The sequence below is a fragment of the Augochlora pura genome, chromosome 10, assembly GCF_028453695.1.
Source record: "Augochlora pura isolate Apur16 chromosome 10, APUR_v2.2.1, whole genome shotgun sequence".
In the NCBI taxonomy this organism is placed as follows: domain Eukaryota; kingdom Metazoa; phylum Arthropoda; class Insecta; order Hymenoptera; family Halictidae; genus Augochlora; species Augochlora pura.
The window spans coordinates 17952992-17979199 of record NC_135781.1 but is presented as its reverse complement, the minus strand read 5'-3'; the positions used below and the strand labels follow the sequence as shown (position 1 = coordinate 17979199).

Below are 26208 nucleotides of genomic sequence, written 5' to 3'. Positions count from 1 at the left end.
TTGTATTTTAATTGCTCAATTTTCTGCAGTTTTTCCATAAGTTAATAACTAAACGACAGATTTCGTGCATTTATGACAAATGTGAGCAAGTGAAATACAAAATGAGAAATGTAGAGAAGAAAAAAAATTAACAAATGATCACATTATTTTCAACTTACTGATTTTGCAATTGAGGCAAAGAATTTCTATTTGAATATAAAGATCGTAATCTTAATTCTAACGAAGACAAAGTGTTAAGAATTTAACGCATACAAGTATAAATCATTACTGAATTCATAAAAATTTTGCAATTGTTCAATTTATTTCACTAATCTTCTAGAAAATATTTCTCTTTAAAAATTTCATCATACATCAAGATCTTAAATGCATTATAGAAAGAAACATGTTATTTAAATGGATAAATATTTTGCTCGTAACTTTGGTAGTTAAACATGCGAGTTTCTAAATATAGTTTTTAGTAATTACTTACAAACTCATTTAAGTTGTAGCAGATCCGTGTATCCAAGAAAATAAATTCGCAAATGAGCTCTGTGATTTATTTAATATGAATCAATTTAATTTTTAATAAAAGTTGTATGAACAAAGCATAAGACTACAATAATATGATTAAAAAAATGAAATGACGATAATTGAAAATTATAACACAATAGGAAGAAAATAAATAATAGATGACAATGGTAATACGATACTTGTTCTGATAAAGAAAGCTCGCTATCCGATCGCACTTGAAAACAATAGTATTATTCAAGGTAATAGAATCGATCAGATAAAGTGAAATATAGTTTATATAAAACAGGAGCTCTTGATCTATCTGTCACAACAATAACTAAACGTCCCTACTTAATCGTCGTTGATACGCGCTTTCATAATCGCTACTCCATTAACATTTTAATTAGATATCCCGTGCCACGTTGCTAATTGAATCAGCTACGAAACAATGAACGCTTGATCCATAACAAATAAATTGCTCGTACATCATATGTAATCTGTGTGTTTACGAATAGTTTACCAAAACCTTTCGTTTTTCAAAATTATTATAATCACGTAATTAGCCAATTGACAACGACGTCTCAATGATAAATCTGATTTAAAATTAACTTCAGTTAATTTTTATACTTTCGATAAAATCAAATATATAAATGTTTGCACACTTTCTAATGTTTCTTTAGTGTTTCTTTTCTGGTAACATGAGAGTTTATTAGCAGTAGCTATTGTGAAAATTATTATCGTTTAACACTAAACTTATCGAGCCCCAAAAGTAACTGACGTACGTTGTTTTATAACGCTGTAAAGACCATATTTGTTTAAACTTTTTCCCATTTCGATCATAATACATACTTGAATAAAGAAATTGATTAAAGCGTTTCTTAAGAAAGGATCTCTACAATTTAAACAATTTAAAAATAAAAAATTTAAGACAAATCATAAACGTTCCAGCAATGGTACGTTTAGTGTTAAATCATTTCTTTAAACCCGAGTCGAGAAAATGATCACGAATGTAATGGATAATTAGTTGCAACTTTATTAATATTAGAATTTATTGATAACATTTTTAATTTAGAGTGTTCAAACATTATGATCAATTGAGTAGTCTTTCTTATATGTACTTGATATAACAAATATAAAGTTGCTCATGACCAAAGCTGTGAATGTGACTTAAAGTTAAAAAATAAATAAATTATTAAGAAGAAATGTCGGTAACATAAGTTTTTATAATATCATCTAATGTTTTCTTGTGTTGCCTCTGATATGTTTCACGTTTAATTCATCCCTCATCTTATATCTTGATGTAATTGCACATGTAGCTTTGGTATTTTTATGAATCCATTTGACTTCTATATCAATCGAACAATAAATAATTATTACCATAAATCAATAGAGAGAGAGAGAGAGAGAGGGGGGGGGGGGGGGAAGAGAGATGAATACAGCTCAATATTATCGAACAAGCACCGATAAAATAATTCAGATATCGGTTCGTAGTCGATAGCGATGAAATTTCAGAAATGTTACGGCACGATCGTATTCGGGGGATGATAGGTGTTCGGCCGTTTCCGTGGCTGGTCGGTCGCGCTCGGGCTCAGCTACACCGCCCGGATCCGTCAGTCTCGCGCATGACTTCGTGGTGAGAGTATACGTCCTGTTCGTAGGTCGTTGTTACGCGAAAAAATCGATTGTATTTTTGTAAACACCGTAACGATATTCCACGTCGCGTCGATTTATCGCGAAAAACGTTCGTTCGGTGAACCATTAGTGCGCCGAGACGATTTCAATAAGTGATTAACTAAATCAGTGCCGAGTCGTTCGTGATCGATCCTTGTGTGTATCCTGTCAAAGTGTACTCTCCGTTCACTCGCCAGGATATTATGCTACCGATCGTGCGTAAGACGAGACCGTGTTGACTCGAGGGCCGCTCGACAATAAATTCTCAGAAAGATGCTACCGCAAACGCCTGACATCATTCCGACGACACTGAACCAGGTAGGCAACGATTTTCTGCACTCGAGGCGAAATATTTCTCACCTCGTGACCTTCAACCTGAAAGTCTACCGCTGTTAGATGTTCGTGCTCTCGCGTTTCCGCGCGACTACGAAAGAAAACACTGCGTCGACCGTCTACGTCACTTGCTGTTTACGTTCTCCGCGAATGCGGATTCGTTTTCAGGAATTCCGTGACGCTTGAATTTCGTATACGTCCGTTTCGCTCGAATTTCGTAATTCAAACTCGTTCCAACGACACGGTGAAATTAGTGGTCTTGCCCGTGACTCGCCACTTTTTATTCAAGCTTTTCGATGGACGCGCGTTCCTGTGGACCGTGAAAGCGGCACGACTCGCGGTTCGATTTTATCGATTCGCTAACGTAACAAGTTCAGAGCGGTCTACGCGATCTGTATGCCGATCGGTGAAAGTGCGGCGGTCCATTTGAATTCGAGGAAACTCGTGTCAAAGCAGACGTTTTTCGCCGGCTTTTCGTTTCAATTAATCGACGAGCGCATGCTGGTAGATCTGCTAGGATATCGTGTCAAACTTGTTACGAAGATCTCGAATGTAATCAATCAACAGTAAATCTACCATTACCGGTCATATAACCAGTTTCACATCTTTTTATTCATAATTATCGAAGTTCTGAAGCTGGTTCCATTAAGAATTGTTGAATATAATTCTAAAAAATTTGAACAAATTTAATTTTGTGATTCTTATGAAGCAATTTTTGGCAGTCCCTTTTTAACTTCAGTACTTTTAGTGTTAAAACTGGATGTAATGTGCATATCCTACATCGAAATAAAAAAAAACACTAAAGTAGTGATTATCATACAATGAATGTAAATTTTCGAATTAGCAACAAAGTACTAATTAACATAGTTGCGAAAGAAATTCTAGTACGAGGGATTAAACGCCGTAAAGCATTGTACAGGGTGAGTCATTTCACTCTAGCTAAGTTTATTTGGAAATTATTTGTTGTATATAGCAATGTTTCAATCGAAAGTGTTTCGTTTGTTAAATCATTAACAATATATACAATATAACAATGTATACTAAAATAGCGAGTTCATATACAGTAGAACCAGAAATGAATAATTATTACGGAAACCATATTCCACTCTGTCTACCGAATGACCTTTCTATTCTTGTGGTTTGCACAATCCCGTTTTGAATACAGTTTACTGCTAAACGAGAATGGCCGTATTACTTCCGAGAAAAACTCACTATTAGAGACATGGTGTTCTGTAAAATGGGAAATGAAGTTGTTATGGCGATGGTATCGAAGTGTTGGAATAGCACGCCACTCCTGTCAAGATGGCGTAGAAAAGACAAATATTTGCAGTTCTTACTTACTGGCTTCGAGAACATCCTTTTGTGGGAACAGAAAGTTCGTTGTGTGCCGCGCCTCACGTTGCGTCAATATTACAGGATCGTGTGCATGCTTGTTCTGGACGTCGTAAACGTCCGCGACAGGTTTAAATGTTCGACAGCGCTGCGCGCATCGATTAATCGAATTCCACCGACTGGATCTCTTTAAATGATCGCGCCGTTTGTTTATCATGATCTGTCCTGGGAATGCGTTCAAGATCTACCAGTTATGATAAAATAACAGTTGAGGCCTATTTGCACAGTGTAGTCATGCGTTTTATTGAAATTTATTTCAGTAATTTTATGTCATTATACAAAATTATTCTTGTTATGCTACATTTTGTCCATAATGTTTATTCGAATTAGGATTTCAAATTGTAGTTAGAAAAAAATTTACATTATTTTGTGAATTTTTAATACCTTTTGTTTTGTAGAACTAATTTGATAATAAATCAGTTGATATCAAACGAAATAACTTTTTATTAAGTGGACCCTTTTTATGAAAGGAAAATGGTATCAATTACAGGTGCATAACGTTTGATAATATATAATTATTTATTGAGAACTATGTTGAATTCAAATTTTCAGTATTTTCATCCATATTTCGCAAACTGTGACGAATCGACCCATGGTATATATAAAATGTTTTGTTCGAAATGATCTCACAAATGAATTAGCAAAGTTTGTTAGTCTAGATCTGGAACACCATTTATATTACTACTATCTTTTACCACCTACTCCGAATGTAGAAAACATTTAAAAAAAAAAACGTTTCCACCATTTTCGAGAGAATTATTTCCATCCATAAATCCAAATAAATTTCAAAGCTGATATCCGCTGTAATTTCGAGATAAAACTTGCAATACTTCACTCTCACCCTCTCCATTCATGATTTACATCGTTTTCAACTACCGTTGAAAATACTACTACCAAATTACTGAAAAACGCATAAAAGGTTGCTCTTAAAAAGAAAAACAATAGACACAAGAACATGGTTTATTACCTATTATCCGAGGGAATACCTTGAATCAGTTCTCGCAACTGTTATTTGGGTTAAGGTTACACGAAAGAGATGTTACGGTTAAGCAAGATGTTCGTGGTGATTCATAACGTTCGAAAACATGTTATTATCGTCATCTTTTAACTTAAGAATCTGTAAAACCGTATACAGTAATTTTTACAACCTTGATTTATTGTCTTATTGGAACGAAATAACACTTCAATTTATAGCAATAGACTCTATTTCTTATTTCTAATCTATTTATTATCGTTCAGTTGTGTGTATAAATGTCTGGTTGTAAGTTATTCTTGTGAATTGACCATGATATTTTTTTATAGAATGCTCACGAAATTTTCAAGTGTAATTGTACGCCACTTGGAATTTCAAAACGTTTCTATGGTCTTTCGCGCGCGTAAGAGAATATTATAGTGTTGAAGGCCGCCCAGGGTGAAAAAAAGTTCAAATAGCTGGAACATGTGAAAGACGGGTTGAGCAACGGCTAAAGTCGCAGAGTCCTGTTGGAACTCCGCTTTCATTGTGTACCACGTCCTCCTCGCTGACTTTTGTCTCTGCCCTCGTGTGACCTTGACCATTACGGTGTCGCGTATCGTCGAATTCGTCCTAACAGCCGCTTTCATGCAACATAAAGAGAAGCAACACGTTGACTGTTGCGAGGGTTCTATCGCCGGCCGGTGTCGGGCTTTCCATTACCGGCGTGGGTGTCATCGGCCGTCATCAAATTTCCAAATGGCCATGCGGGATCAGTGCAAAAGTCCTGCCAGTCTCAAGGACACTTTCTAGTCTACAACGTCATATTTTAAGGCATGCGATTTGGGCTGTTACCTCAATTTTCGAGACGAAAGAACTTTCCTATTATGAAGAGTGAAATGAAAGGCAATGATAAGGAAATTATGTATCCAGAAATCCAGTTAATTGTACCTTCTTTATGAAATATTAAAGTAATTTCAAAAACAAAAGTTTCAAATTTTGCCGATTTTTATGTCATACGAAGTTCATTTGACAGTCTTTGTAACGCGTAAAAAAGTTGTTTATTATATATGATATATGTATTCCAAAATTTATATATTATTATTATTATTAGTTTTTAGAATTAGAACTGTCAGATACTATATGCATAATCAACTAATAATATTTGTACACCAGATTCAGATGAAGCCATTCGAGAGTTAATAAATGATAAGTTTGTACGACGTTAAATGCTTTTATTTCAAAACCTAACGTACATTGTGGAAAGACAGAAGGCTGATAAGCAAAGAGATGAACGTCTTAACTCTACGAGATCTTAGCGACAACAAACAATAAACATTATGAGCACTATAACTTTGGATGATACACAGAATACGCGCAGGCTATAACTATTAATTTTTGTCAACAATTAAATCAAATAACTAAACTAATTCATCGGAAATTCGCTTTGCGGTTTGAGCGTCCTGTAATTCAGTTTCGACAGTTTTTGCTGATGGTATCATCAATGTTCCCGGTATTTCAATGACTCCGAGAACACCTACATGTTCCGTTGCGCTCTCAGATTCGTTGGACTTCCAGAATGCGTGTTTCAGGTTTATCGTTCGTGGAAGGTGCGTGACGTACACCGGCAGAGAATTCTTACTTAGCTAGAGCCTTATCGATTGTTTCGAAAGCCGACGTCAAACGCGGCGCTCCTTGCATGCGCGTAAACAGAATTTATCCGGAAAATAAAATAGCCGGGTGTCCTTTTGAAACGATCCGAGCACACGGAGGAATCGAACTGCGTGGCGGCGGCTCGATGCGACGTTCCGTATGCGAAAGATGCTTCGCGTTGCTACGATATAATCTCGCATAGCTGGCCCGCATAAGCACACCACTGATATTCTAAGCGTGCACGTTTTTAAGCACCGGTGAAAGCAAATTATAGAAGAGGTTAGTCGCGACATGTTAACCGAGTCATGTTAACCGGAACATGCACTTCGAAATACTTTCAAAGCGATTACTTTGTACTGCTGTAGATATTTTTTTGTATTCAGAAAATATCCGAAGAGATATGTGCATACATGTGTCGTATTTAAATGGGCGACCTACATTTTTCGAGAAAAATGTTTCTCAATTAACGTTTTCATAGTTAAAAATGATTATAATTTTATATTTTGTGTTTTTTTTGAGATTATTCTCTGTCTTGCAGAGTTTACATTGATATAATATACATTTTGAATATCATCATGCGTGTACAATTCCGATCACAATCGTTAGTTTATCTTGACCATGACAATATATAATGTGCTATTTTCGACAACGTGATATGCGTGCTTTAAATGATGAATTTGAGCTTGAATACAATGATAATAATAATGACGACCACATTGCTCAATTTATTGAACTATTAGAGCTTTAGAAATAGGGTCAACGGTAGAGGCATAGGAAGAATGTAACTTCATATTGAATGAAATCTGCTGAAAAAGCAGATTTATAATCATTAATATTTTTAATGAATATAACTGTTCATATTTATAACTAGAAGGATTTTGAAAATTTTTAATTTACGACTCCCAATGGTATAAAGGTGCGTTCACAGAGAACGATTCAATAAATTGGTATCTCTAAATGATTACTGTTACTAATATTTACGTTCCTTTTTATAAACGCATATCTCGATAATGAAGAATTCGCAAATGAATGCTTAATTGGTTGCTGCATCGGTTAGAATAAATGAGAGATAATGAAGCATTGGAAAATGGCCGCCGTCAAAGAAACTAAAGAAGAAAAAAACCGTGCGGTAATATAGCATTCCGATATTCGATTATTAATAATCGATACAGGAGAAAGATAGTAAGCAAAGGAACTAGACATTAGTATGCCCGTCGCGGGAAAGAGCGAGGAACTTTAATGATGTGGATTCGGTATTCTTCGAGCGCGTGCTTTGTGTTAACGATCACGTTGTGTTAACGATGCCGCACTCGACCTCTCGTCACGAATACCGTGACTTCTGCGGTATCGCGGCTTTGCTGGGCTTTGCGTACTTCACGACCAAAGCTTACAGCTTTTCTCGACACGTACACGGTATATACTTATGTTAAACTGTAGTTGTTATATGGTGCATTAAAGCGGAGCTCCGTTACTTACGTGCGAACTGTGTGCATTGTATTTCTCCGAAAAACGATAACCATAATCAGGGCTGTATTAACCTTTAACGCTGTAAACACCTTTGACTGTTGAACCGCTGATCCAAAGGAAGTCTCATAATCATGGCTGTTTAATTAACGTTATCAGAAGTCTTATTTTTTTAAACAATTTACCTACCAGAGACTGGTTAATAATCTTTTGACAATGATGAATTGACGATCATTTTTTTTAATCATTGTTTTCGCTACAATTTATCTCTAATAATGCAATCTGATCAATTTTCTGGAGATTATTAGCCAGATAGGAATCGTACAACATTGTTATTGATAGATTTATTAACAGATTTTCAATAAAAGTGTTAATCAAATTCTGTTTCTTCCAGGATATAACAGAACAATATAAATTTTATTATTTACAATCTATAACAATTGAGTTGCGAGATTTTATGCATTTATAGCATATTTGAATCTCTAAAATATAAGGAAACGCGTACATTATCAAAACCGATAAGAAGCATCTTGATGCCCTAATGAAAAAATGCCCACCATGTTTTAGCTTTTATTAGCTTAAACTTCATTGAGACACTAAGAATCATTAAGGCATTGCCAATTCTATTGTATGCCTACTCTTGCATTAAATGAATATGTTATGACGAGATTGCGGATCTCTATGCAATTTCTAGTTTTCATTAATCGTTCTCTAGAAGATTGAAGAAGGGAAACATTTCTTAAATCGCTTACGAAATTCTTTGTGATGATAAACTTTTGTTAATCGACACATCTGTCTTGCTCTTTATAGGTTTATAAACATCACGAATACATGAAGATCCGAATTCTCCTTATTACTCTTTTATAGAACGAACACGATATCTCAACATTCCACCGGAATAGTTAACAACAATGCAAGCAGTTACGATTTAAAGACACCCGGTACATTCTAATATAAATTCCTCGTTCCCTCGCGATCGATTACAGTAGAATGTCTCAGATTGTTGAGGATCTGGCCGCGGGAAATACGGAATCCGCGATATTTCTGAAGGCTCGTTGCGAAATCGAATACGAATGCCGGCTCTTCTTTCTCGTCTATAAAATTTCAATTAATCGAGGAACGAGCAAATGCCGATTATTTCGATCTCTATTTTTAAATGAGTTAGTATTTCGTTCATTCGTCTCGTTTGAATAATTTTGTAAAGAACCGACGACGTAAGCTTGAAATTTTGATAATCCTCACGCGCTGAGCATTTTTTTCGGCTGTTTCGGTCCTTTATTATGGGCAGAAATTAGATACGATGATTTTGTGTCGAAAACGGGAGACGCTAAGTCACGGAATTCGTAAATAATCACGTTCGACACGTATCTTTGTCGATGGATTATTCTGGAGCATAAGTGAATCAGGCTCTTGATATTAATAAAAAAAGCAACGTTGTATAAAATTTATTGCATAAAATAAAATTGCACTTCGGAGAGTCTGCCTGAAATAAGGGATTACGATTTTTCGTATTTGGAAATGTTTTCCACATATTTTGACGTGTTTATGCTCAATTTCTTCTTCAACTGCATATAGTCTTTAATTTGTTGGCGAGGAAGATGATTGCAGAATTTCGTGCATCTGTCAACCGAGTAGTCGAGTTAAGATGCTGGCTCAACTGCTTTATCGCATTTACCACGCATTAGCCAGTGCTTTCGTGTTTAACAGTTATCATCACCCCTTCGTTTCATCGGAAGAATCGCATTACGTTCTCATTAAGCGAAACATCACGTTACGGGTAGAGAGATAATCTCAGATTCGTAGTACAGTCTTGCTCATTGCCTGATAATATCCAAATGACTTCATGTTAATCGAAATTTTTGGAACAACAACTGTTTTTTCACTATTTTATCTGAGCCTACAATAAAAATTTAAAAACTGCTTTTGGTACTTCTCGGTAGCTTATATTCATGTTGAAATTTCATTGAAATCGGTTGTCCTATAGTCGAACTGCAGACATTGAAATGTGTAAAAATTACTTGTATTAGGTTGCAATTTCTAAAAAACTGTGATTTTCGCGATCTTTAATTGTTTACGGTCCATGTCAAGATCAACTGATTTCAATAAAAAGTTATCAAGGAGTAACAAATGCAATTTTAAAATTTTTGTAGCGGCCGAACCTCCCGAGAACGGTTCTTCCGTTTCTCCGCAAGCGCACCATAAATTAGCAAGAGGTATACGTAAATACCTTTATGGTCGGACTTGCGCGCGGCCAAGAAAGCACGTGTTGGGCGAAGCGTCTCGCGGTCCTTGTCGAAAGGACAAGCTGTCCTTTGGGCAAGGACAGAATAAAAGGCGAACGAACAGCATCGAAGCTCTCAGTTTTTCTAGTCAACACCCAGTCGCCACAACCGTCCATTCGCGCCGCTCTCTTTAGCTTCTACTACATGTATAGTAAACGCGAGTTACAAATAAACAACCGTAATTCCCCGTGTGGTGAAACATTGGTGTAAATCTCCTTTCAGAACCTCATCACCGAATCCCCACATTTTCATTATAGGCTCAGATAAATAAGTAAGAAAACGGCAGTTTTTTACATTTTTTTATCCGAATTAATAGTAAAATTAAAAACAAAGTAAACGAGTACCTCTGATATTTGCAGAAATATTCAAATCGTTTAGATCAGTTTTAAAAAAGTTATATCACTTTGATGTTGACTAAATTTTGCTCCACACTGTACATACGTAAACGGTCGTGGATAATGGTACATAATGATCGAAAATCTTGAAACGTGCAAATTGTTGTTCCTCAGTGTGCGACGCATTAAAAGAACTCTACGTCAGACTTCAAGAGTTCTTGTCTTCAAAATGAATATTCATCATTCGACAGTAATGTGCCATCTATCTGAGATCGGCAAGGTCAACATGGATGAATAACTAAAGTTTTCTGATCCGTAAATTGCGTAGTTTATACATTCATAACAAAAATAGTTAATTGTAATTGTAAAGAGAAGAACGAGTAAATGGAATGCAAAGTATTCAATCTACTATAGTTATTAACACTAGAATTACGAAACTCGTTGAAAGAATTTATGTTTGCACTGCAGAGGGAAAACACTTGTTTCGTTTAAGATTACCACAATATTTTACACTAAGATTTATAAAATAAAAATATTTTATTTGATTATAATGAATTCAATAAATGAAATATTCTGAACTACGGCTCAAATATTTTCAGTGTTTTTCAAATAAAATACTATTTGAAATATTATCACAAAAAGTTATTACAACAAATAAAATATTATATTTTTAAGAGTATATTCTTTCGAACGAATCAAATATTTTATTTTCAGACATACGCGCATGATCTAGAATGAAATATCTATTATTTATCATTTAATGTTCTATTTTAACCAGCTCTGTTTCAAGCATGATTGAAATGCAAGTAGATAAACTGCATGATTCGTGTGTTTATAATTTATAACAAACTTCAAACGAAGTTGAGTCACTAAAAGCTCTAGGTTATCGTTTTGCTTCAATTACCGAAAACGGTATTCTAGAAAAACTATAATTTGCATAAAATTCCGCAATTTAGTAATTTCATTTATTAATTCCGTTTCACCGGTCTCAAACTTTACGAGCAGCGATCGGTAGCAGGTCCATCGTATCAGTACTTTCCCATAGAAAACAGCCGTGGGACGCGTAAATGGGAACGCATAAATATTTGCGTTTGTTTATGGACACGCGAAAACCAGTTTGAAGCAATGCTGAACTGTTCGAAAATTCCGGAATTTCTATTTATAATTTTGATCGCACCTTAGAAGAGGCAAGTATTCGCAGTTTTATGCTTGTATTGTCATAGTTTGTTCGTAGCAGTGAACTTTAGTGCACGATCAATGCGAAGGTACATAGATAATGATGCAGCACACAATTTGCACTAATTTTCATAATTAATACAAGCACTACCCAGATGCGACTACCGCACGTTGCTCGGAAGAACCCACCCATGTTAACGCCCTCGCGGAAGTAGGGTAAATGCGTTTCTCTTATTGGTTAAAATGATGCCTTCCTATTAGTTCCTAGCTAGCCGCAATAAAAAATTTCCACGGAACGAGGAATTCGATTCCGGCCAATTAAAAACAAACAACGCCTCCTGACTTCCGTCAGCATCTCGCTCTCTGTGCTCGTTATTATCGGCTAGGTACACATCAGACGAGTATGCCTGAGATTTGTGTGGGTGTGTCGTGTGTGCATTATTTAAGTCAATCAGAAGGCGTAGAATAATAGAGACAAAGTGAAACAAACGCAACAATTACAAGATGCAAGAGCGTTGACTTATCCCTAAAGCATTAACTTAAAATTCTTCTGATGAACACATAATCGGTCCTACATTTTTCTCAGTGCCTTCTTTTGGGCAATGGACGTGGGTGCAGGTCAGGCGGAGCTAGCGGAATATGTACCCCCTTGATCCTTTGCTCAAAAGGAGGATCTTCTTTCGAGCAACGGATAGTATATTGTTTCATAACTGGAATGTGGATCTTTGTGCTGAATAAAAATTAGCTTCATTAAATGCAAGGTGCACGAACTATGTAAATATTCATTCCTTTTTTTATAAATTTTAATGAGTTCACAGTAATACAATAATATTTCGAAACTGTTTGAATGCTTCTGCTATTTTGCATTTGATCTATTTATTTTTGTCATAAATGCATAGAATTCGCAGTCTCTTCTTAACTATAACAAGGTTGGATTTACTTAAACGTCGTACGATTTTTATTATAATGTATGCTCGAATAAAAAAGTTTGTCCAAATTTGTAGAAAAACTTATTCAAAATTAGACCAAATAACTTGAATTTTCTTTAGGTGTTACAGGGATTAATTTATTAAACAGTGTTTAAACAAATTTTGCAGAAATTTTAATTTGTTAGAATTGTAATGAAAAATAACAAATAATGTTTTTTAACTGTGCCTGAATTTGTAATGCAATTTTCGTTCCAGATTCAAATTAAAACGTTGAGAAACAACATTTTTTGTGATTACATACAATCGCAAGATTCGGAGTTTGTTTTAAATATCGACTAGTAAACTAGCCTTCTAAGATCTCAAAAAAATGTTATTCATTACGTTTAATTTTTAAATAGATCTTTCATTTGGAAAAGTATCTCAATATTTTAGCTAGACATTGTATATGCGAGCAAATGCATTAACGTGAATAATTTCAGAGTCAAAGTAACTTTTACAGTTTTAGCGATATTTAGACAAAAGCTTAACAAATCGCCATATTTGTATATTACTATATAAAAAGTAATAGAGAATAAAAATATACAAATATTTTGTGAAGTTTTCGCTTAGATATCAGTAACAATGTAAAAGTTACGTCGATCTATCTAGTAAATTGTATAACCTTTTCCATAACCTGTATGTATATTAATAGTTCATAGAACCTAATCAAAATTAAAGAAAATTTTTTAATGAAAACGTATTCAGTTCTATTAAGCGTAAATATCATTAATCGAACATCTGGAGATCGTGTTTGTCGAGATTTCAAGGTTGCCACTATTTGTTCAAGTGGAAGCGTGTATTTTGATCATCATCGTATAATAACCGAGGTCAAGATCAATTCAACGAATCACAGTACTACGATGTTCCCGCGACCTTGGGTATCACTTGAGGAAACATCGTGGATGTTGAAATTTCGCAAGCCACAACCTCTTCAGATGAAAATGATGAAAACGAATGGAATCAATAAATTGAAAGCCGACATTTTTACCCTTTCAAATGGGAATATCCCCTTAATGCGTTTCAATTTACCGTTATTTGCACTTGTGGTTATCTTGCACCGCAGAGAAAGGCGAACGAGAGAAGCAAGAGGCAAAACGTGCTTCCCTTCTCCCGTTTGAAACGCGTATGGGGATTCGTACCACCGTGGCCGTGGTCGGACTGGAACATTGACAGGCAATTCTTTAATAGACAAGATAAATTATGCTGGTTTATAGCGCTGCGGTCGAGACGGAGTGCAACTGTTAGAATTATTGGTACAGTGATTGCTGACGGCTAGCAGATCCAGCTGATCATTAACCAGAAATACGTATTTCGAGTTTCCTGGTACTTTTTTCAATATACCTAATCAGTATTTATTACTCATTTTATAAAGAAACTAAATTGTAGGCCTACTTCTAAACCACGTGTCCATTAATGCGAATTGAAGCTTGAACTTTGAATCTTCGTAACAAAAATCGAATTGATTATGCTTAGAATCGTTTTTAATTTTATTCATCAAGTTTCCGAAGATGATTTTCAAAGTACTCCCTCTCAAACTCTCAGAAACTAGTTGGTCATGTGACATTATTTATACGTAGGGGCCAAATGACCTGAGCTTCGCTTAATGATAGAGTTAGACATATTTTATTCGCATAGCGATAATTATTTTAATAGTTGAATTTATTCGAGTATAAATTTATTCTAAACATTAGAAAAATTATACATTTATTCAGATCAAATGTTATTCATTATTCAAATAAACTGAGACAATATTGTTGATGCTTCTCTAACATTAGACCTCCATGACTAACCAATATATCAAGAATAATATAATATAATAAGCGTGAATACTTAAACGAGATAAATATTCTAGTAAATTGTTTGTTTATTCTACTTCGTCAATCAGTTATAAGATTCAGATAGACAATTATTGAGTAAGGAGTAAAACTGTAAAATCAGAAACCTTGTGTGGCAGTATATAAAATTATTGAGTTAATATAATTGAAAAGTTATCCGAATAAAACTTCGGTCAAATAATTTTATGCACTCGCAATAAAAGTAGTTATGAGCAACACACAATACTTAAAATTTTGAAAGTATTTAAAAGTGCTATTATATTCTCTGCAAATTGTTAAAATTAATAGAAGCAGGAGTAAATCTCTGTGTAATACTCTCTTTTTGCAATTAATGCAAATAATTTTTGTTTTACATAGAGATATAGTACATACTACAAACTACAGATTTTTATGCTCCAAAATAAGATTATTTTCATTTTTCCAAATTTTGCAGTGTTATTTTTGTTATAAATGCATAATTACCAGCAGTGTATTTACATGACAATCATCTGAGAAATGGGAGACCAACATTTCACAGCAGATTCGATATTGAAGCAGCCTATGCTTTGGAAGGTTTACTGATGTTCACGTAACTTCGGCTTCGGTGTATCGGAGCAAAAACGCGGGTGGATTTCTAATCTAACGTGACATTGACCAGGGTTGAAAGGACCCCCAGGTCGGGGTGGCTGGAGAAGCTCTGAATCGATCGGTCTCGAGCCGGAGCAACCCCTACTGTCGTCGTCTTTTCAATACAACTTTGCTTCTCTCTCATTCTGTTTTTCAATTTCCATGCTATATTTTCAGGAAAAATCAGAAGTTCGCGGACATCGGAATACATTGAACGACAGAAATTTTTACCTCTCGGAGTTTGAAAAATAACCTGGAAAAATAGGATTTTTCATGCGGAAAGATTCACAGTTTCCGGTATAGCGTTTCATATTTCCGACAAAATCAGAGGAAGTTGAAAATTATTAATAGACTGCGACATTTATGCGTCTCTGTTAAAACTAGCTAGAGAAAATACGTAGTAATGAAGATATTACAAGAATTTAAAAATGTTTTTACATTTTTCTTAATTTATTAACATTGTTAAGAGCAGAAATACACATTTGTTTAGTATTCAGATATTTTAGTTATTTAAATATTTTAGTTCTTATAATTGAAAGGATGAATTAAATGTTCTGTAAAACGCAATTACATGAACTATTGTTACAATTCCGTCATGTAAGTCACTTCCAAGCTCTTACTTGAAATAATAAAAGAAAATCAAATAAAATATTATAATTAATATTAATTTCTATTAATATTAATATAAATATTATAAATATAATAAACATGTCTTCAAAAAAGCTCTCACTTCTCTAAATATCATACTATATGTTCCAATTTCAAGTAATTATGTTCACAAAATCAATTTGATGTTCATTACATGAAATACAAAATCGAAGGCGTTACACGTATGTGACGCTAGCAGCGAACGTATTAATAGTATTAAATCAACCTAGCAAAAAATCCACTTACACCACTTTTGCTTGAAACGGTTTAATTTATTCAGAATATTTTTGTTTTATGTAAATGTCCGCAGTTTAATTTACGAGCGAGAGAAATGTTGATCTTAATAGTGAAGTGTCTAATGAAAATTTGCGAAAAGATCTTTAAATTGTATATTTAATATTGAAATTATTTTAATATTTTGCGTATTAAAAACTGATTAACGGGCTCGTCAATATTAGTACTAGATGAAAAATCGAATATAATAATGTGCATTTCACATTACGTTCTCGTTTAACTATTAAAATTATTGTTGGCGGCAAGTCTGCCACTTCTGTTGTTTATAAATTAACCTTACGGCAGTGGAAATTCGCGGAAAGATATGGAGACTAATAATAATTCAACGAATTTCAATTTGCAAGAATTTTGATGAATCGCGTGGACGATGAATAGCTTCCTGGAATTGTATAATCGGTTATCGGAATGCACATGGATCTTTTATGGAGCATAAAACTGATGGTGCTTGGAATTAGAAGGCAATTAGCTATTGTTGATATTTACAATCACTGTGGCACGCTGATAGAAGAACATGAGCACGTTCGATCGATTCACGTATCAGTTATACAATGCGTCGGTTACAAATGGGTACCCGCAGAATGTCCAATCCTGTGCCAACCCCTATATACCAATTACAAATTAACGTGACGCTAATTTTGATCGGTATACATTGATGAATTAACTGACCATCGAACTTTTCGAATTTGTCTTCGTAATCTGAACTTTAACCCTTTGAACAGTTAATAAAACGCAGTTAATAAAACTCAGTTAATAAAACGTAGTTAATAAAACACAGTTAATAAAACGTAGTTAATGAAACACAGTTAATAAATCGCAGCTAATAAAATGCGGTTAATAAATCAAATAAGAGTACGTTTTAATCAGATCAATAAATTCTCTGATAATTGACTGCGATCGTTAAAAGAAAAATTAGACACAACTTCATGAACATTTTTGTTGACAGGTATTCGCAAATATGCCAAATAAAAATGGTTTTCGTAAATATTCAAACAATTTGAGAATCCATACAAAACAGTCTACCAAATGTTTTGTAACTCGAGCATGAAATGGCAAATTTCAAAATATTTGACACTTTTAAATATTGTTGAAAATGTATTTTATGAACTCTGATAAAATTGGAGAACTTACTGAAGTAATTTGTTAGTTAATTTACGGTTCCAAGATGAAATTGTGTGATTCCTTCTTATTGTAACTTCACAGTGAGATTAAAGTGTAAAAAGTTTCTACAACTTGTAATGTTGTTAAATTGTAATGCTTCCTCCTTTAATTTTCTCTTCATCATGTATTTGAAAGAATCCTAGGAATTGATCCAGATTTCATTATAGCTGAAGCTTGTGTGAGTTTTAATAAAAATAATAAAGCAATATCTAGTCAAGTAAAACTAATAAGCGTTCAGTTTGAGTGTTACGAAGAAAACTTTCGGTACCGGTATCCAAGTTTAGCTTACCGATCGAAAGCGCAAAGTCTCCGAAAAGTTTGATTATTCGACCGCAAGCAAATCGTACGGTAAGCAATGGAATGAATGCCGAGCGTAAAGGAAACGTGCGGAATCAAAAATTGGACTTTTTTGGAGCTTCTGATTCGAGCAACGTCCAAGTTGAGCGTACTCCGAAACTTCCGAACGAAAATCTTTCGCATAACCGTATAATCATCGGGCAAAGTATGTACATCACGGTCTAGGGCGCACCAAACTGTCAAAAAATGCAAACGAGCGCATAAATGAAACTGCGGGGTGCGGAGGTTGGCAAAGTTGGAGCGAACGCGGCTCCTCTGAATGCCTTGAAACTAAAGGAACTTTTCCGAAGAGGAAAAGATTCGCATGAAGGGTTTCTATTAAAAGTTTTACTCTGCATCTCGTGAGCCGTGACATTAGCGAAAATAAGAGTTCTGCGCGCTCGTTGAAAACTTTTACCGAAAGGAATCGGCCGGAGGTGTTGTGAAGGAATTGAGAAGTGCTGGGTGACCCAAAAGGTCGCTCGTCCATCTGGAGATTGCAAAACTTTTACTTAATTATTCTCGTTTTTCACAATTTTGTTCGAGAATGTTAACTTTTAATTATTAATTTGAGTTCAAGATCATTCTGAACAAATTTAATCGTTGTAATAGTTTTAATTCTTTGTAAGAATCACGTGTAAAGTGCAATATCCGTAGAACATTCGATGAAGCACAGTTTCAGTCGCAGAAGGAGCTTCGCTTTGGTGATAAGCGTATTCTCCGGAGCGCCATGAACCGAAAGACATATCTTCGAAGCAGGTGTACTCATGAAAGACTGTGATAAAAATTGCTGCAGCGTATCATCCGCATTGTGCGAATTCCCAAAAGCTTTGTAATTAATTCGTTGAGCGGTGGCAGCGAAAGCGCTCTGGCTGCAATTAGAATCGCCGGTCGTAGACACGGCTAAGCCGTTTTTATTTACTGCCAACATACATTACCATGTCGGTCCGATAAGGGAACAAAGGTAACCGAGGTCGTTATCGTGCGTACACCTTGAACGCAGAAGCTTGTTGCGCCATTGCTCGCGAGAAATCTTTATAGAACGCCGATTGTTCTCGTTCACTCGGCGAACGTTCTAGTCAGCAACAAGTAGTCAGACTGTACTTACTACGGCTCTTCGTGACTACACATGTAACCGCAAACGACAATGAAAGGTGCTCGCGAAAGCTGGCAGCCACGGCATCGATCTTTCGTTTCGCTACGAATTATTTCTCATTTAGTTGGGAACCATTTCTTCATTTCAATAGGTATCATTTTTACATTTCGTTACAAGTCACCCTTTTATGGCGGCAACATAACATACTGAAGTAAGAAATTTTTTTAATTTTATTGGACGAAAATTAAAAACATTCTCTGCAATACATTCGAAAATAATTCCGTGTTGTAGATGAATTTTATGTCGTATATTGTAATTTACAAACAAAATTAAGAAATGCAAATTTATTTCAGAATGAAATTACTCCAATTAGGTCTACCGAAATTCGAATTAATTATTAAATAAGAATCTAATAATTCTAAATTCTTATTATTTCTTTATGATGTATCAATGTTTCTAAATTACTTATATTACCCTTCACTTTTCACATAACTAATCAACTAATTAAACAATATGTAGTTTATTTTTCGAATGAAAATATCTGAAATCTTAGCGATTGTAAAATGCGTTCGCATGTTGAAAATAAGGAATAATAGAAATAAATTTCAATTATCGTCTTTTGAACGACATGTCATAGCAAGGTTGAACCTCAATTATCCTAAATAGAGTGACAAATGCTAAGATAATAGAACAGACATTTAATTACAGTGCCACGTTTCAACTTGATTAACATCTACAGTAAATTATTTTGTATTCAGGTTGCCCGAAATTAAATTGAGCTGAACCACTTGAAAAATATTTGCTCACTAAATGATTATAACATTGGACGACCGAGGTTCTATTATAATCTAAGCTTGCTGCTAGGAAATTACAATTCAGATGGAAGCTTCGGTCTGGATCAAAACGGACCCAAGTCCCGGCTTCCCACGAGAAAATCAAAACGGTTTTCAGTATTGTGGCTTTAGCACTTAGGAGGATCGTAATTTCATCTGCAGTGTACGGGTTAAATCGCTCAGTTTCATGCCAGAGCAGAGTTTTACACTACGAAATGTAATACGAGTAGCGATACTCTCAGGGACGATTGATCGATCAGGTAACTCTATACTTGACCAGGTAGTCAAACTGTGCTCGAACAGATCATACGATCTCGTAATCGTAATTGATCGATCTTGAGTAACAAGATAGTTTAAATGCCTTTACTCGATAAGAATTCGGAGTGAACGATTTATGCGCACTTCGTAACATCCCGTTCAATGCGTGATTCATAGTCGATTTATTCGATCGACTGCTTCATTATGCATTTACGCTGTTCGTTAATTTTCAAATTACGTTTCCTACATCTTAATGACAACAAACCTTGTCGTCGACAACATAATTCTCTTTTCTGATTTCTAATTTCGGTACAATGATTTTTAAAAGTATTCGACTACTTCAACACTATAATTTTTTTGTAGTACAAGGATGATTATTATTCTTAGAAGAAAAAGGGTATACTTTAATGGTCGATTTAACTTCTTGAATAGTATCTTCATCAATGCCAATAATTTTAAAGATCTATTTAATCTTTATATTCAATTTGCGAATTTTTAAATTAATCAATTAATTATTGAATAATAATAATATTTTTGTGTTGTCTGCAGTATCAGTGAGATAAGAAGATCAATTTCGGTTTTCTACATGAAATATTGTACTCATTGCCAATTAAAAAATGTTCTCTGTAGTCAGTTCTCTATTTCGATTTTATTAATTTTAAACTACCATGTGATTTATTACTATTATTATTTTTATTTTACCTATTTTTATAACTGTATTATTTATTCATTTAAAGTTTAGCGCGCGGAGTATGCGATATCTCTGTAAATACCCCCAGGCATGGTATGTAACCTCGAGGGAACATGGTGTAAATAAAACGAATTTTAATATTAGTATGCACAGTGATTTACGTGTTGTTAATCATTTCCGTAGGAGTTTCATAGCTTATTAAAAAAAGTAATTTCAGCAGTTTTAAACTAGGAGATGGTAGTATGTAAGCTTAGTATTATGTATTTAGGATCATTTTCGAGCAGAAACTTCGAGTCGGAGCTTTACTCGAACCTCGACCACCGAGCATCAAGACGAAGAAACAGTTTCTCTGGTCGGAGAAACTTAGGTGACGGGTACAATGATCGAGGGGGGTTAAAGGGGCCCGTCATAGAGGCGTATATACGCCGACTCGTCGAGATCGAAACGGAGAAGAGACGAGAGACGAGAGACGAGAGAGATTGTTCTGGCACCGGCATGTCGTGGGCCGGAAGTTCTGTCCAAATATTTTATGTGGGGGCGGAAGGGTGGCACAATGGGCGGGTCAGTGGCCTCGCTTTCTGAAGATTCTTTCGTTGGATTCTTCCCACAAAGGAACCAACCCTCCTTTTGTCAATGGCGAGTAATAGAGACTCGTGACTGACTATCTTGTACCGATTTGCGCTTATTCCCTTTGTCGCTGTTCGTGAAATGTCCGGAAACTGATGCATTATGAGGTTACATACGTCTGGGGCGGTTGAAATAAGTCTATATTTACGTAACCCTACGGACATAATTGTAGTAATATAAAAATAAGTTTATTTAAATTAGAAAAATGTAGGCTGTATTATTAAAAGAAAGTACCACCAATTGACGTCACGACTATTCGACAGATCTTAACTTTTTTCACTCCTCGACTTTCAGAACAACTCTGATCGTCCTTTGAAAAGACGAAAGCCGTTGCCCGACTTCCATTGACAAAATGTTGCCATCGCAACAGCGGACGCTGCTCGCTCTCTTTGATGTCGCGCCTCTTGGTCCTTACAACCTCGCCTTACATTACAGTATTACATTATTATTTTAGTTCTGTTTTGTCACCGTTAAGTGATCGCACTTGAGGTTATTGTATTTTTTTCCGTTTTTGATCTTTCTTATTTGTTTTTTTTTTGTTACTCAGTGTGTTACTCGTTCTTTGTAGTATTTGATTTACGTTTGAGTTACTTTATATCATTTTTACATTTATTTTAGCTAGTGTTGTTTAATATACGGTAAGAGATAAAGAGACCTAACCAAAATTTCGTCGCAAATCGATACAAATATAATATAGTTTATATCTCGATTTTATTTTAGTAATATTTTATAGTTCACAATATTTACAAATATGCTGATATCGGAAATCTTCTTTTTATCTGGAAGGTATTTCTACTTTTATGACGTAATCGCGACTTTGATTTTATAATAATGGATGTTCGAATAATGTTCGAGTATAGAAATATTGTTACTTTTTTATGAGTATACGTGTTCTATCCTTCTTATTTCTATATAAAACGTTCAACGCAACTGAAAATCGTAACCTAGTTAAACAAAGATGGGGTGTTCCCTTGCGCACGACTTTTGTTTAAGCTCAGCGGAATTTTAATTTTCAATGGTGTTTGGATTGAACTTTTGATTATGAAGCGAAAGAACACAGCGATGACAGGGTCGCCATCGCTGGAAGTATGCGACCCAATCAGCGATGTTATTTATTCGCACTTCCAATTAAGTTGCAACATCCTCGGTATCGATCAAAATCGGCACAATAACGTTCTTACGTCAGACACGATGCGTACGCATACGATCCGCGACTCCGCTCGACACTTCATTCCGCGAATGACTTTTGCTTTTGCAACGTGGAACGTAAACGTCGGTTCGGTAATAAAGGCGGGGGCGTGAAATTTTTCCGCGTTGCATTCAACCGACCGTACAATCCATAGTAATGGGCTCGCGGGGTGGAAATTAACGGGCGAACACTCGAGGAAAACGGGATTTCGCGAACGTTTATGACAGCTCTACGCCACTGCGATCTGTGCGCCAGTGTAACTGCAGGATCGTAACGCTGAAAGCACGCAGGAAATTGTCGCAGGGGTTAAGTGTCAATAAATAAAGCGGCCTGTCACAAGGCAATCAGGCTAAACTTTACGTTCTATTCTCCTTGATAGCCTCTTTGTCTTTCTAGATGCCGAAATCAATTGAGGCGATACGATGGATCACGTTTTCAACTTTCGGACTCGCAGGACTAAATCGTAACAGGGCATTCCATTTGTGTAGTAGAATGTAGACGCGTTTAGAAAGTACCAGGTGCGATTATTCTAGTCACGGAATGCACCTGTGGCAAATACTATTCTCGTAATTGTTCATCAACCTTTACCGCCGAACGCGTTAAACGGACTGGTTTCCAACTTTATTGTTCATAGTTACTGCAACCATAACAATTGTTTTGATAAACATCTTTATTAAGACACCCTTGAAAAAAGTTTAACTTTTTCCAAACTGGACCAAATGACTTGAATTATTTTTATAAGATAAAGAACTGGAACGAGGTAAGTAGATTTTTGATATAATAAATGGAATAATATTATTATTTTTTCATGTAATACAGAATTTGATAAATAAACTTTTTTGAAATAGAATTTACATAAGACGGTAGCTATTTAACTTCATAATATCCATGTGTAACTAGTATTTCAAATTCTGTATTGCATGAGAAGAGGAAAATAGTAACAGTCTATTTACTATTTCAAAAATCTGTTTTCCGTATGTCTTGATAGAGAGATTCGTTAATAAAACAATAACTAAAATGCTTTTCTGCGGAGCTTCTACGTATAAATATTCAACGATGATATAACAAATTCGATGATAACAGTTATTTCATACAAATCGTAATGCTTAAACTTCTTTTTATAAGTTGCGTTATGAAAATCACTGTAAAGAAAGAATTTGCTTGAAAGTTCATAAGCTGAGCATATGTTTCGATGAGGATCGGGTATACACCTTCAAGATCCTTCGAGATCCTTCTTAGAGAACTCGATGGCGCATTCTATATCCAACAGGTCCCGAACACCTTGAGATCTTAGCGTGTCAGGTAGAGGTACGCAGAAGTGCTCGCGTGTCCGAAGAATCTCGAAGACCGTGGGAACATGTCCCGAGATTCTGTCGTACTCCGATTCTTAAACACCCCGTGCATCTTAAATTATAGTGCTGTTAGTGTCCCTAGTCCCTGCCATCTACTAAAATCACTTCAAATTGAGGAAGGGTAGTGAGCTTTCGTTCTATTTAACCATTCATGCTGGAGGCGAGGATGACTTTCATTTAACAGGGTAGAGAATTTTTCGAAAGTGTCGAGAATTGATGACGCATAACCAGGTTCGTTGATATTTAAAATTTGTATTAACGTCTACAATTGTTCGCAGAGACGCAAATATTCAACAAGGGACGAGTTTTTAACGCTTGGGCGACGATGGTTGATTCGTTTTGACACTAACGTAAATGCTGCTAAGTTCATTTACTTGTTTACGTTGGTTTTGAACTTCATGTAGAATTTCTTTTTGAGATGATTCTGTATTCAGTTGTAAAATAATACAATAATACTATACATATGTACACATGATTTCGATTTATTTTTATATGTAAAGTTCGTTATTTACTACCCTCTTTCTTACTTCTCTCTCTCCCCTTCTATCTTTACACTATACTCCCTCTCTGCCATTAATGATTCTTTGCAGTCGGATGTCTACTCTTGGCTAACAAAGCTATTTATTTTTTTTATTTTTCTATCAAATTAAATACCCCCGGGTATTCTTTGTAAGCCCGGGGAAATATGTCTTGAAAGAAATATATATAAACTTTAAAGAAGAATTAGTAACTTTGGTTTTCCCTCATATTGTTGTCCCTTCAACGAAAATTAATTTCAACCAGCATGACACTTACGTATGAATTATCACAAAAAGTTAAATGATTCTCATAGAACTGCCGAGATGGAAATCGACAAGTAAACGTAACTATGGCTATAGTATTTCATCACTAACTTGATAAACAGGAGATTCGATGTTTGTCACACATTGTTTCGTGTTAACACGTTCGTGACAAACTAAATCATCGGTGGTATATGAATGTAATGGACGCATTTACACGTGAAATTTCATGAAATACATCGATAGTTTTACGAAAATTGCAGTATTTTATTCTTTCAAAGTTGAAATTCTTGAAATTGTGTCTTACCTTAAGAGTATAACTATAACACCCCCCCCCCATTTTTTAGTATTTCGGACTTTTATTTGGGAATGCAAAAGAGTCGATCTTATAAGGTGAAAGGGTACGATAAACGTTAAGTTTTGTGTAAATATCTATGAAGTTGCTCCAACATAAAACATAAAGCAGTTGGGGTTCTGATTTTCAGATATTTAATTACAATAGTACCATCGTTACTAAAACGTATTCTTTACAAATTAAAACTTAAATTTCATTTATAAAAATCGTATATTGTTGATAGTAGTAATGCCTCGTGATATAAATATTTAACAGAAGCAGGGAAAGGTAAAATTTTGTGCAGAGAGGAAGAAGAAGTTGTTGTACAAGAAATTTCTAGAATAATGGAACGATCACATAAAGTTATTTTAAATTTCTTAAGTGACCCAACTAATTAACACTACATTTACGGAATCCGTCAAAATGACGGGTCACTGATTTGTTAACGTACTATTATTCAGATTTTAAAGATACATTGATTGCTTATTTATCGATTATATTTACTATAATTATTTATATTTATTTATTTATCGATTACATTAACGATTGGAATAAATCGTTACTTTCATAAACAAATATAAAACGGCTGCTTTTAATACTCCGTAAACCTAATGTTAAGGTAAAAATAAAAAAAGTGGACCGAAGAAAAAATGAATCCCCGCATCGAATGGATAATTGAAAACAGCCATTTGTTAATAACATACTATAGAATTAAAAATGTTTTAAACTTTGATGTTTTCCGATGGACTGTACGTGGAGTTCTAATGGAAAATTGTTACATCGTAAGGCAAAAATTGAAAACGGTACCAAAAGTTTTAACAGGTCATAAAGCGAGACTTGAGTGCGCTCGAGCAAACATGCATCGAGATTGAAAATGCGCAAGTTAACTTTAGATGTTGAACTATTTTAAATTCAGATAACTTCAACTTCCTTTAGTAACAATCAGGTAATATTTTCGGACGAAAATTTAATTGTCGTTTATTAACAAAAATAACACTGCCCAATGGATGTTTCAACACGATAATGTGGCCATACACAGCAGTCGTAGAACGCTGGCACGGTTTTAGACAAGTGGTATTATTATTATCAAATACCAGCGTATACTTCTGATCAAAATTTAATGGAAAACATTTGTAGCATAATTGTGAGGAAGGTTTATACAGAAAATCGACGATTTCAGAATGTTGTAGAACTAAAAAATACGATGATTGCGACCAACAATAATATCTGTGAGGAAACTTTTTAGATACTATGCCAATTCGCATTCTTCAAGTCACAATAAATAAATTATTAACACATGTAACTGTAGCTTTAACGATGCGGTATTATAATTCTACAATGATAAAACAGTGAATCTATATAAATCTTTATTTGCATCGACAGAAGATTACAATAAAATTTTTTTAATGTTCATTATTTATTATACCCTTTTATCTCGTATAATCGACTTTAAAAAA

The 26208-nt window shown here is 34.8% G+C and overlaps 1 protein-coding gene across 2 annotated transcripts in view; it reads left to right on the top strand.

The window, feature by feature from the left end:
* Positions 1 to 2113: 2113 nt before the first annotated feature.
* P130cas (Serine_rich_CAS and FAT-like_CAS_C domain-containing protein p130CAS) overlaps positions 2114 to 26208 on the top strand; it is a 147788-nt gene continuing 123693 nt past the window's right edge. For both annotated transcript variants that reach the window (XM_078191913.1, XM_078191912.1), the window contains exon 1: positions 2114 to 2478. In XM_078191913.1, coding sequence (XP_078048039.1) covers positions 2434 to 2478 — 45 coding nt within the window. In that variant the 5' untranslated portion in view covers positions 2114 to 2433. The remainder of the gene's footprint in view (positions 2479 to 26208) is intronic.